This window comes from Microtus pennsylvanicus, chromosome 13 (genome assembly GCF_037038515.1).
Source record: "Microtus pennsylvanicus isolate mMicPen1 chromosome 13, mMicPen1.hap1, whole genome shotgun sequence".
Classification (NCBI taxonomy): Eukaryota; Metazoa; Chordata; class Mammalia; order Rodentia; family Cricetidae; genus Microtus; species Microtus pennsylvanicus.
The window spans coordinates 69698407-69710633 of NC_134591.1; the positions used below are offsets into that span (position 1 = coordinate 69698407).

General features: G+C 51.9%; 1 protein-coding gene across 1 annotated transcript; it reads right to left on the reverse strand.

The window, feature by feature from the left end:
- Positions 1 to 3208: 3208 nt before the first annotated feature.
- Fam43b (family with sequence similarity 43 member B) lies at positions 3209 to 5646 on the reverse strand. Its single transcript, XM_075945936.1, has one exon. It carries the CDS (start codon positions 5176 to 5178, stop codon positions 4189 to 4191), a length of 990 nt encoding a protein of 329 aa, XP_075802051.1. The 5' UTR covers positions 5179 to 5646; the 3' UTR covers positions 3209 to 4188.
- Between the last annotated feature and the right edge of the window lie 6581 nt (positions 5647 to 12227).

Sequence of the window (12227 nt, forward strand, 5' to 3'; positions counted from 1 at the left end):
AAGTGCGGAATTGAAGGTGGATGAGCAGGAGGGAGGAGATGTTTGATCACAGTAGTTCAAGGGCCATGGGGGAAAGCAGAGACCAAGCCCTGAGCTAAGTTTGAGGGCAGAGATCCTCCCTAGAGAGGCCAGAGTCGAGGAACATACATTAAGGAAATTTTCCGGTAGGTGGAGCTGAAGTGAAAACTGTTCGCACTAGTGTGAGCCAGCGTGTGCAAACACCTAGAGGTAGCAATGTATCATGACATTTGGAAAACCAGGGAGCAGTGTGGAGACACACACTGGGGAACCAGGATGGTTGGCTCCTATATACTTTCAGCTGTATAAGTTGTATGTCGCACTTATCACCATTCAGCTCCTCTGGAGACATCAGGAGAGATGGATTTAGGTCCAGAGTTCCCAGGAGAGTTTTGGCACCTATCCTCAAGATGCAGGCATCACTTCCCACCCTCTATTGCTGGGACTGAGATTCTCCAAATTGTTCTGATAGTACCACTTGGGCTGGGTCAGTCAACAAACCCAAGCCTTAGGCTAGAAAGTTCAGAGGGCATGCTATTACTTAAAAAGAGAAACATTCAGGGCTCAGAGGTTAAGAGTACTGGGTGTTCTTCCAGAGGACCTGAGTTCAATTCCCAGCAAACACATGGCGATTCACAACTATCTATAGTGGGATCTGATGCCCTCTTCTGGCACACAAGCATACATGCAGGCAGAACTCTGCATACATAATAAATAAATAAATATTGAGGAGGGTGTGGTAGAGGCATGAGTCTGTGAGTTCAAGGCCAGCCTGGTCTGTGTCTACCTAATGAGAGCTCTACAACAGGCAGACTACATAGAGAGATCCTGTCTCAAAAACAACACACACACACACACACACACACACACACACACACACAGAGAGAGAGAGAGAGAGAGAATATCCAGCCTGGTGGTATACTTAGGTCTTATGGTGGGGCACACCTTTAATCTCAGCACTTAGAGCAGACAGACCTTGGCGAGTTTGAGGGCAGCCAGGGCTAACACAGTGAAACCTTATCTCAAAAGAAAGAAATCAATTTTTAAGAATCCTAGACTCACATCACTAAGACCACACCAAATATAGGTTCAGTGAGTAGGTACAGTGCTGTCTTTTTTAAAATTATTTATTATGTATATAGTATTCTGGGCACCAGATCTCATTATAGGTGGGTGTGTGTCATCATGTGTTTGCTGGGAATTGAACTCAGGACCTCCAGAACAGCAGCAGTTCTCTTAACCTCTGAGCCATCTCTCCAGCCCAAGTGCTGTCTTAATATGTGTGAGCCTCCCCCAGTCAAAAAGGGTGTATGTACTCACACAACTACACTTGGCTGTAGTTAGAGCAGGATGGGAAATAATCCCCATTCTATCAGCCCCTTTTTCCCCCGTGGTACCTGGAACAGATCTAAGACTGGGAAAAATGTGTTTTAAAAACTGATAGTCCAGCTGGGTGTGGTGGCTTACAATGTTTGTTTTTGAGACACAGTCTCATTATGTTTCTGGCTGGCCTGGAGAATGCTCTATAGACCAGGCTGTCCTTGAACTCACCAAGTTCTGCTGGCTCTTCCTCCTTGAATGCCACCATATATAATCTAAGCATTTAGGAGGCTGAGGCATGCAGCTTTGCTGTCAGCTCTAGGTCAGTTTAGGCTAAGTAGTGAGTTCCAGACTGGTTCAACCCACTTCCAATTTTATCCTACAAGTAAGGAATCTGAAATTGGGACAAGAGATACAGAGCACCAGGCTACCCAACTGCAGGTGCCCAAGATTAGAGAAGAGGGTGTGGTTTTCAGGACACACCCCCTTCCAGACAGCCCCAACACCTGACCCTGGCCAGGCTGCAGCCGGAGCCATATTAACTAGCCTGTGGTGTCCTACCTCATCCTTTACTAGTGGACGACAGATGCTGGTCAGGTCCTCCTCCCATCACACATACTGGAAATGGAGATACAGCGAGAACCCCTCCCAGGCCTTTCATTTTCAGGGCTGGAGAGCATTGCTTGAATGAGGAGGGAAGGGGAATGCTTACAAGGGTGCATTCAAATGCCTTTGGTGTTGGGCGGTTGCCAGAGAAGAAAGGTGGGAGAGGGAGGAGTCAGAGGCTGGGAGCAAGGCTGTGAATTATCATCCAGTGTCTGCCCCTTTAATTCTAAGCACTTTGGGTGAGAATTTCCCAGCTTCAGGAGAGGGCTCCAGCAGCCACAGCACCTAGCCCTGGTACCCATCCATGGGTGGGGCAGTTTAGGAATGTCGGCTGTACCATTTGGGTCTAGAAGGGCATGTGTGTGACCTAGTTACTTGGTGAGGCTGTCTTAACCAACCCCAGAGCTTCCCCTGAAGCCCACAATCCTCTCCAGGGGTGATGTGTCACCTCTTCTTTTGTCTGTGTGGGAAAAGTACCAGCGGAAGCCTTGACTAGTTGTACAAGGGAAGCAGCAGACAGGACATCTTTGCCTTGTCGGTCGTTGTCAGCCTGGCTGGCCAAGCCAGTCCTGGCTTTCTAGCAGACCTTTGGCCCTGCAAGGGTTCAGCCATGGTGTAGTGGCCGCTGCACTTTCTGTTCCAGTAGCTCCGGGAAAGAGAGTCATTTTGAACACCAGTCATAGTCCAGACTCTGAGTAGCTCTGGGATCCGTGCCCAGCTCAGCCCAGGGCTGAGGCTATCAGAGCTCAAGTCTCACTGTCGCAGGGGCTGGGCACATTTCTCCAGTCTTTCAAAAGAAATCTGGGCTGCGCATCCTCCTCTCCTACCCTCCGCTCTCCTCCCATCCCTGAACCTGGTGGGGCCGCAGGCTATGACACATAATATGGCTAAAGAGAAGTCCCCTAACTCAACACACAGACACACACGCACACACCCCAACTCTGCCAAATGCCCCAGAGAGACTTACATCTGAGTGCCTTGGTGTACAGACATCGTGGGAGGCAGAGACAGACAGACGGATAGACAGGGGCTGCTCCTCTGGGACTTGGCTCGTGCAGTTTTCAGACAAAGCATATGTTACTGTCTCCTCCCCTGACATTCCGGGAACAGCTTCCAGGCAGCAATCCCCACCTTGGAGGATCATGGGAGATGGCTGCAGATGCTAAAGGGGGCTATTTTTCTGGGCTCTTCTGTCCTTGGGGATCATGATAACAGCCTCACCCCAGCAGGCCTGGCAAACACAACACAGGAGGGGTGACAGAGCTGAAAAAGCAGATTTACTTTATTTACAATGCTCAGTAGATGGCATAGATCTTTGGGTTTTGATTGCCTTATGGAGAGACCTGGGTAGGGACTCCCTTCCCCTCTTTGTTGTTTCCTTTCTCCCTCATCCTGCATAGTCCTGCATAGTACAGCTGTGGTCAGGGCCTGCTTGCCCTGAAATCCTTGGCTTCTTTGGGGGCATGTGTCCTTACCTCCTTTGGAGGTTTCATCGTGGTCCAGGATTCAGGGTAGACCAGTTATCTGTTTGCAGTGAGGGGATGAGTGGAGCCCTGTAGGAATGCCAAGGCAGAGGCTTGGATAGCTGCCTAGTGCAAGGCTGTTAGACGGTCCCACTCTGTTCTTTGCACATAGACAGGACCACCCTAGTCCCTCTCACAGGCAGAGCAGTGAAGTATCAGGAGCTTTCCATAGGGGAAAGTGTAAGACCAAGACTTCCTCCCTGTGTGTATGGTCCCAGGAGGGTGTCCTGGGTGGGGCTCTCAGTTCTCCCCACCCACTCACTCCCTTCTCTTCCTTACCTGAAATCTCTCCAGGGTGGTTCATATCACAGGGAATAAGAGACCAAGGGCAGGGCCATTACTCCTACCCTAGACGGGGTCCTGGGTTCAAACCCACCCTCCAGGGTTTCTGCAAACATATTTCCCCGTTCTCCTGAGAGGCTGTTTTGGAAGAGAGCAAATTGATCTGTGGACAGAGACCTGGCATAAGCGTGGGAACAATTCCACAGTGGAGGACCAGGGAAACTCCTAGTGTGGGGAGATGTGGACTCCCCTCCACCCCTAAAAATCAAGGGCATATCCGGCTTCACCCTGAGCTAGGATGAGGAGCAAGGCGACCACTATGGAGATCGCGAGGGAGGCAGGCCAGGGACCAGGGGGGCGCGGAAGCGGGCAGGGCCGGGTTAGAGTCCTGGTTAGTCTGAGGGGCCGGGTCTAGGGCCCAAGTCCTAGCCCTGTGCTCTCAGCGCGCCTGGCCCGCCCGCTCCCTGGAGCCGGCTTTACACCGGCGGGGCTGCGCCGGTGGCGGAGGCGCCGAGGCACCCCGCAGGCTGCACGTCCTCAGCTCCCGGGCCAGGCTGAGCACCTCGGGCCGCTCGCGCTGCAGGGTTCCTCCCTCTCTGTCCCGGGAGTCCTCCTCCGCATCCTCCTCCTCATCCTCCTCCTGGATGCTGCTGAGACGCGGAGCTCCGCGGCCGCGCTCGCCCGGCGGTGGCCGGTAGGCGCACTTGGCATTGAGCAGGCGGCGCAATGGGGCGCGGGGTACCGAGGCGGCGGCGCCCCCCGCGCGGAGATGCTGCTGGCGCACGTGGCGCGCGTCGCTCTGCCGCTGCAGGCGCTTGAAGTCGCTGAAGGCCGCCAGCGCGGTCTGGCGGAGCAGGCGGGCCAGGGAGCGCGCCTTGTGAGCTCGCGCCAGCAGCACGGCGTGGCAGCGCAGCACCACGGCCTTGTGGCGCGCCTGGTGGCGATAGACCCAGGCGAAGACGCGCGGGTGGCGCCCGTCCGCCGCGCAGTAGGTGATGCGCGGCAGCAGGTAGGCATGCGTCGGCCTGCGACCTCCCGATCCCCCTGCGCCGCGCTCGCTCGGCTGCATGCGGATGCCGTGCGGGCCCAGAGTCAATTTCATCTTCGTGCCCCCTCCCGGCCCGCAGCGAGCCCAGATCCTGCCCACAGCGTCGTCGGTGCAGCCGTCGCCCTTGGCGTGCAGGGTGACGGCGTTGCCCAGGTACCACACAGTGTAGGTGGGGTCCTCCTTGTTAAGCTCCACTTTCTGGCGCCGGCTGCGGAATACGCGACCCAGACGCTCCAGGGGCCAGTCCGGTAGCAGGTCTGGGCAAGAGCGCAGGAAGCTGGAGAGCAGCGACGTGTAGGCGAGCCCGGGGCTTAGGCTCTTTGCCTTGCGCTTGGCCTCGTCCTCCACCAGCACGAATTTGTTCCGTCTCCAGGGCAGCATCGCGGCGGCGCAAAGGATTGGAAGAGAGGGGAGCCCACCCTCGTCCTGGGTCGGCCAAAGGCTCTCAGAAGCCCACCGCCCAGGACTCACGACAAGCTGGGTGGAGGCCAGAGACAATCGTTGCGTGATGCCCAGTGTCCCGCAGGGCTGGCTTCGCAGATGCCCGGTGCCCAGCCGTGCTGGCCGCGGAGATGCCCGTGCGGCAGCTGATCGGCCCGGAACAGCTTCCCCAGGGAATGACTCCAGCCGTCTGGGAAGCAAGGAGGGACAGGGCTCTGGAGTAATGAATGTCCCCTAGGTCCGAATATAGGGTGGATTGCCACGGTCCCTGCCGCCTATTTGGCGGCAGGGACGTCTCTGGAGCAGGGTTTGGTGGCAGCTGGATGAGGTGGACCAAGAGCACGGCTGCGGTGGGAACTCCTTCAGGCGTCGCGGCTCCACCTCCCCGGACTGCCTACATCACCGGGCGGGACCGCTAGCTCTCTTGTCCCCTCCCTTTCTCCACCCCCCACCCCCCACACGCACGCAGACTCGAGCTTCCCAAGACCCAGCACGGATGCGCTGGAACTGTTTTAAGCTTTATCTTTGGAAGGATGAAGAGTAAAGAGGGGCGGTTAAGGAGTGGGAATTCCCCCAAAACATTGCGGAGGGATTTACAGATGCAAATTTCTCCAACCTCACTCGTGGGCTCCAGGCTCCCAAGGAGAGCCCCTCCTCTTTCTAGGATTCCTGCCTGCTGCCCCTCACCCACAGAGCGTCCCTACCCCCCATCTCTGAGAACGAAGATTTGGAGTGGGTTCCTGCTGGGGCCGGCCTGGTGCCCTTTGCCTCTTCCCTACACAGCACAAAGCCAGCTGAGGTGGCCGCGCAGTGCAGTGGAAAAGTACTGTCGTTTGGTGAAGCTTTCTCCAGGTTCTTCCAAGGTCGTGGGCCAGGCCGCTTCCCCTGAGCTTCGGGACTGGTCATACCACACACCAGCGGCTGGTGGTCAGGACAGAAGCGAGAAGATTTTTGGGGGTGGGGAGGGGTTTCTAGAGCAGACCCGAGTCTGTAGGAATTGCCGCAGAAAAGCTCTTCCCTTGGTCAAAGTGCAGCCCCCGGCTCTCTGAAGATTAGACAGATTAATGCCTTATCTGCAGAGATGCCTTCGGAGTTCCCAGGTGGTTAGCATTCTCTACCTCTTTAACTCCTCCTGACAGACAGTCCAGGGTCACCGGACTGGAAGGAGATAGGTCCAATCAGACCCCAGTGACCCTAGAGCTGACCCTCCACCTAACTCCTCCCCTACAACCTTTGTCCCTCTGCTGCGTGGAGTCCAGGCATTCTGCTCCATCCCCTGGGGGAGAGACTGGTTCTTAACTGGGGAGGTGATCTAGTGTATTGAAAAATAGCCCTACAATAAGACAGATATTCTCTTTATCTGGGTTAACCCACAGGCTCCCAGAATTCCTGGACTGCTCTCATGTGTGCCCAAGAGCTTATGAACTTAAGGACAGGACTGCTAACACAAGCTTTTCCACTGGGTCCTGGGGACCCTCCGGGTCAGGAATGAGAGAGCTCTGGACTCTGATCCTGGCTGAGTTCAAACTCTGGCTAAGCCAACTCTCTCTCTCTCTCTCTCTCTCTCTCTCTCTCTCTCTCTCTCTGTGTGTGTGTGTGTGTGTGTGTGTGTATGTGTGTGTGTGTGTACGAGAGCAGGGCGGGCCACACCTGTAATCCCAGCACTGGGGAGGCAGAGACCTCTGAATTCAAGGCCAGCCTGAGCTACACAAGGAGATTACTGTCACCGAAAGGTGGTGGGATGGGGGGAGGGGGAGAAGAAGAAAAGAAAAGAGAATGCCCCACCTATCCTCCGCCTTTTATCAGCAGCTTCTGCTATCAGAGAATTTAAGACGGGCTGCACCTGGAGTGCTCCCATTCCTTCCCCAGTCTGGCTCACCTTCCTTCACGCTCAGAGTGTGGCTTCCGTTCCCACAACCTTTAAAAAGTATTCTAGGCTGTGCCCATCTGGTACCATACGAAAACACAGCAAATGCAATACTGAAAAAAATAAAAAGATTTTAATAATGTATATTCACGTGTGTGTGTGTGTGCGCGTGCACGCGTGCGTTCTTAGATGCAGTGCTCTGGGAGCTAGATCTGGCTCTATCATGAAAGCAGCGTGTGCTCTTAACCACTAAGCCATCTTTCCCATCTACCAAGTAACATTTGGCATTGTCAATTATTCTATTAATTCTTGCTAATCCCGTACATATGGACAGCAACTCATCCATCCTCCTGGGTCTCCCTACTCTGTCCCTGTCCTCCCAGGCTTCTCCTTAGTCCTTTACAATGCCTGGACTCTCCCTATTCTGTCTTGTCTCCTCAGAGTCCTCCTTAGATCCCTTACAATGCCTGGCTTCTCCCTACTTGGTCTTTCTCTCCCCAGGTTCCTCCTTAGATCCCTTACAATGCTCAGTGATCTTGAATGTCCTGCAGTCTGCCCTCTACGCTCATGGCTTTGGATGCGGCCTCATGTCCATTCACATACAAGGAAAAGCCTTTAAGGAAAACAAAGCTTGGGGCTTCCAGAAGCTTCTGTTTCAGAGAAGAGTTCCCGCCTTCTTCATCACTACTGCTTCAGTGACAGGAGTGTAGTTGGCCCTGTTCCACTTGCCTTTTATACTTCTTGTGTGTGTGTGTGCTCCTATATTTCTTTAAAAGTCAAATTACTGGGGGCTGGAGAGATGGCTCAGTGGTTAAGAGCATTGCCTGCTCTTCCAAAGGTCCTGAGTTCAATTCCCGGCAACCACATAGTGGCTCACAACCATCTGTAATGAGGTCTGGTGCCCTCTTCTGGGCTGCAGACATACAGACAGACTATTGTATACATAATAAATAAATAAAAAAAAAGTCAAATTACTGGTATATAAGCGGAGTAATAATATAATAATAATAATGTTTCTCTCAACCCTTAGTATCAATTCCAAAGTCAGCCACTTTCACACATTTCACTTGTCATTTTGTTATCTATGTTCATATTTCTTGCACACACATACACACACAGAGGGGAGGGTGGAGCCAGAGAGAGTCTAGACATTAGGTGTCCTTCCACCTTCCACCTTGTTTCTTTGAAGCTGGAGCTGGGTAGGTAGCAAAAGTCCCAGTGATCCTCCCATCCCTGGGTTTATAGATATATACTCAGCCAGGCCCAGCTCTTTTTTTTTTTTATTTTATGAGTTCTAGGATCTGAACTCAGACCCCCATGCTTATACAGTAAGCATTCTTACTCATTAATCCATCTTCCTAGGCCAGCCCAAGCTTCTTGTCTGTGCTGGCTGGTTTAATGTCTACTTAACACAGCTAGCGCCATTGGAGAAGAGGGAGCCTCAATTGAGAAAAGGCTTCCATGAGATCAGGCTGCAGGCAGGCCTGTAGGGCATTTTCTTAATTAGTGATTGATGGGGGAGAACCTGGCCTGTTGTGGGTGGTGTCATCTCTGGCAGGTGGTCTTGGGTTCTATAAGAAAGCAGTCTGAGCAAGAGGTGGGGACCAAGCCTGTAAGTGGGAACCCCTTCCACCCATGGTCCTGATTGCCTTCAGTAATGAACTATGGATGCAGAAGGGTAAGACAAGTATAAATCCTTTCTTCCCCATCTTGCTTTTGGTTGTGGTTTTTCATTATAGCAATAATAACCCAAACAAATAAAGGGTCTCACTATGTAGTCTTGCTGACCTAGATACCTCTATGTAGATCAGGCTGGCCTTGAACTCACGGAGAACTACTTGCCTCCTAAAAGCTGGTATTATAGGCGTGTATCATCATGCCTAGCGACGACTTCTTCTTCTTCTTCTTCTTCTTCTTCTTCTTCTTCTTCTTCTTCTTCTTCTTCTTCTTCTTCTTCTTCTTCTTCTTCTTCCTCCTCCTCCTTCTCTTCCTCTTCCTCTTCTTCTTCTTCTTTTTTGGACAAGGTTTCACTGTGTAACAGTCCTGGCTGTCCTGGACTACTAGCTGTAGACCAGGCCGGCCTCAAACTCACAGAGATCCACCTGCCTCTGCCTCCCAAGTTCTGGGATTAAAGGCATGTGCCTCCACTGCCCAGTGCAGCTTCTATTTCTAAGTAACATTTCTAAGTAACTTAGACTATTTTAAGATCATTATTTATCATTTCCCTATTGGTAGGATATTGTCTTTACCTCTCTCTCTTGGTGCGTGTGTCCCAGCACAGATGAATGTGCGTGTGTGTAGAAGCCAAAGGACAACCCTTTTCAGGAACTTTCCATCTTATTTATTAAGCAATTTACTTAGACAGGGTCTCACTATTAGGACCAGGTTGACCTGGAACTCATAGCGATCCTCCTGCCTTTGCCTCCCAAGGTAGGATTAAAGCCACCATGCCTGACTTGTGTTTATTTTTGAGACAGGGTCTCTGACTGGGCTGGAACTCACTCTGCGCTGGCTGGACAGTGAGCCTCAGGGGTCCTTCTGTCTTCCCATCCCTTCCCCCTTGCTTGGATTGTAAGCACAGAGCCTGACTCTTTTGTGTTGTTCTAGGGATGGAAGTGAGGTCTCCTAGGGGTTGCTGTGAAAGCATTTTACGGACTGAGCTATCTCTTCAGCCCCTGTCCTACACTGGTTAGAACATCTTGCTGTGTTGTATGTACCAGTAGTTAGTGTTCAGTGGTTACTAGGTAAATAATGTTCAAAGCTGAGCCCCCACATATGCAGTGATGCTCTCTCTCTTGTTGGACACTTTGTGACTTTGTTTTTTGAGACAGGGTTTCTTTGTGTAACAGCCCTGGTTGTCTTGGAATTCTGCTTCTTTTTTTCTTGCATTGGGTTTTTCTGGGTTTCTTTTTTGTATTCTTATATATTTTTGTTTGTTTGTTTGTTTTTTGAGACAGGGTTTCTCTGTGGCTTTGGAGCCTGTCCTGGAACTAGCTCTTCTAGACCATGCTGGTCTCGAACTCACAGAGATCCGCCTGCCTCTGCCTCCCGAGTGCTGGGTGTATTCTTATATATTTAAAGACAAGTCAAACAACTACAAATTCTTTTCCTAAAACTCCTAGTGACCACTATAGTCCAGATCTGTGCACGAGACAGGAGAGCTGACTAGAAGCTCTTTCCATCAGCGGGGAAGAGTCTTGAGTTCTTCTGGCCTGGTTGGTGTCCCTAGAGGGCACCATGACAGCCTACTGCTTTAGGGATGCGGTGGATGAACCTGAGGGTGTTGACATGGCCGGGAGTCCTGCACCCCACCCCCCTGCATTCTAGGCTGTGCCTGGGTTTTGTAGCCTAAAGTCCCTTTGGGTGGGTCCTGTATAGTCCAGCTCAGGGCCTGGTCTGGAGTTTCCAGGCCACAGGCTCTGTGTTGAGGGTAGGGCATTTGGGGCTCCCCCTCCTGGTTGTTGGTGGACCCTCTTTTTTACCACCACCAAGCCTGATGACTGATTGGAATTCTTGCTCTGCTGAGCTGATTGGTCCCAGGACTTCCTTCTCCCTAAATGGTCTGAGCCCCAGTCTGCGACCACCATCTCTTTCCTCTTTGACAGTGTCTGCCCCTTCTCTTCCTTTATTGCTGTGGACCGAGGCTCGGCAGGAATAGAGAGAGCAGAGGCTCGGCAGGAATGGCGAGCGTCTCAAGTTGCCTTCCTTAGTGATTTTCTGGGGCTTTCTAATTCTGTGCTCAGGATTCATGCAGTGGCTGGGTGTGGTAGCATTTTGTCTGAAGTCCAGGTTACTCAGGAGGCTGAGGCAGGAGGATTATTTGACCCTGGAGTTAGTGGCTAACTTGTGTTACATAGCAAGTTCTGGAAAAAAAAAAAGGATTCATTATTATCCATTCTGGGGCTGTAAATGTGCCCTGAAGCTCAGTCATGGTGGCTTACACCTGTAATCCCAGGCACCGGGAAAACAGAGGCAAAAGGATCACCAACCTGGAGCCAGGTGTTGGGGTGATGGCACACACCTTTAATCCCAGCACTCTAGAGGCACAAGCAAGTGGATCTCTGTGAGTTCGAGGCCAGCCTGGTCTACAGAGTGAGTTCCAGGACAGCCAGGGCTACACAGAGAAACCTTGTCTGGAAAAATCAAAACAAACAAACAAAAACAAAACAAAACAACTTGGTGCTTATCCACTCAGTAATCCAAATGTATTTGTCTATGCATCCAGCCATGTTTCTTTTGCCAAATGAAAAGGCTAGAATAAGTTCCTTATTCTCCCCCAGGGTGGACATTCTGCCTTCATAGGAATTGTTTTTTTATCAAGTGAGTGCTGGCTTCAAAACTAGACCCGTGGTTTGAGCACACAGAGTTGGGAAGACACACCTGCTGTGGCTGGCCTCCAGGAAGGCGTCTAGGGTGGCTCACCTCTGGGTGTCCATGTCTGCGTGTGGACTGGGGTGGCCAAGTCACGGGTGAGATGCAGTACAAAGTGACATAAAGTGGCGTTGAGTTCTGGGACCAGGCTGAAGGCCGCTGAAGATCTCTGCCTGTTTTCCCTGGGGTCATTCGCTGTGGCGGAACGAGGCCAGGGATGGAGGCATCCCACTGACAGCCGGCGCCTTTCCCCACCTCTTTGAGTGAGCTGACTTGGAAGCGGGCCCCCTATTCTCAGTCTAGTTATCAATAAGTGCAGCCTCCGCCAGCCCCCAGCCCTCAGCCTCCTGAGAACCTGAGTCAGAGCCATGCAGTGAACCTGCTCCTGGTTGGCTCCACACTGTGAGGTCATAGATGCTATTACTGTCTTAAGCTTTGAGATCTCTGTCTCTCAGGGGAACATTTAATTAGTACCACCCCTAACCCTATGCAGTGAACCTGCTCCTGGTTGGCTCCACACTGTGAGGTCATAGATGCTATTACTGTCTTAAGCTTTGAGATCTCTGTCTCTCAGGGGAACATTTAATTAGTACCACCCCTAACCCTTCACCTGCAAAGCTCTGTGTGATCCCCACCCTCCCCCATTCTCCTGTAACCACCCCCACAAATACCTCTTTGCTTTTCTTTCCCCTGGTCCTTTGCACCCGCTCTTGCAGTCTATGTATTTTTTTTCAGGGCAATGTTTCTGAGC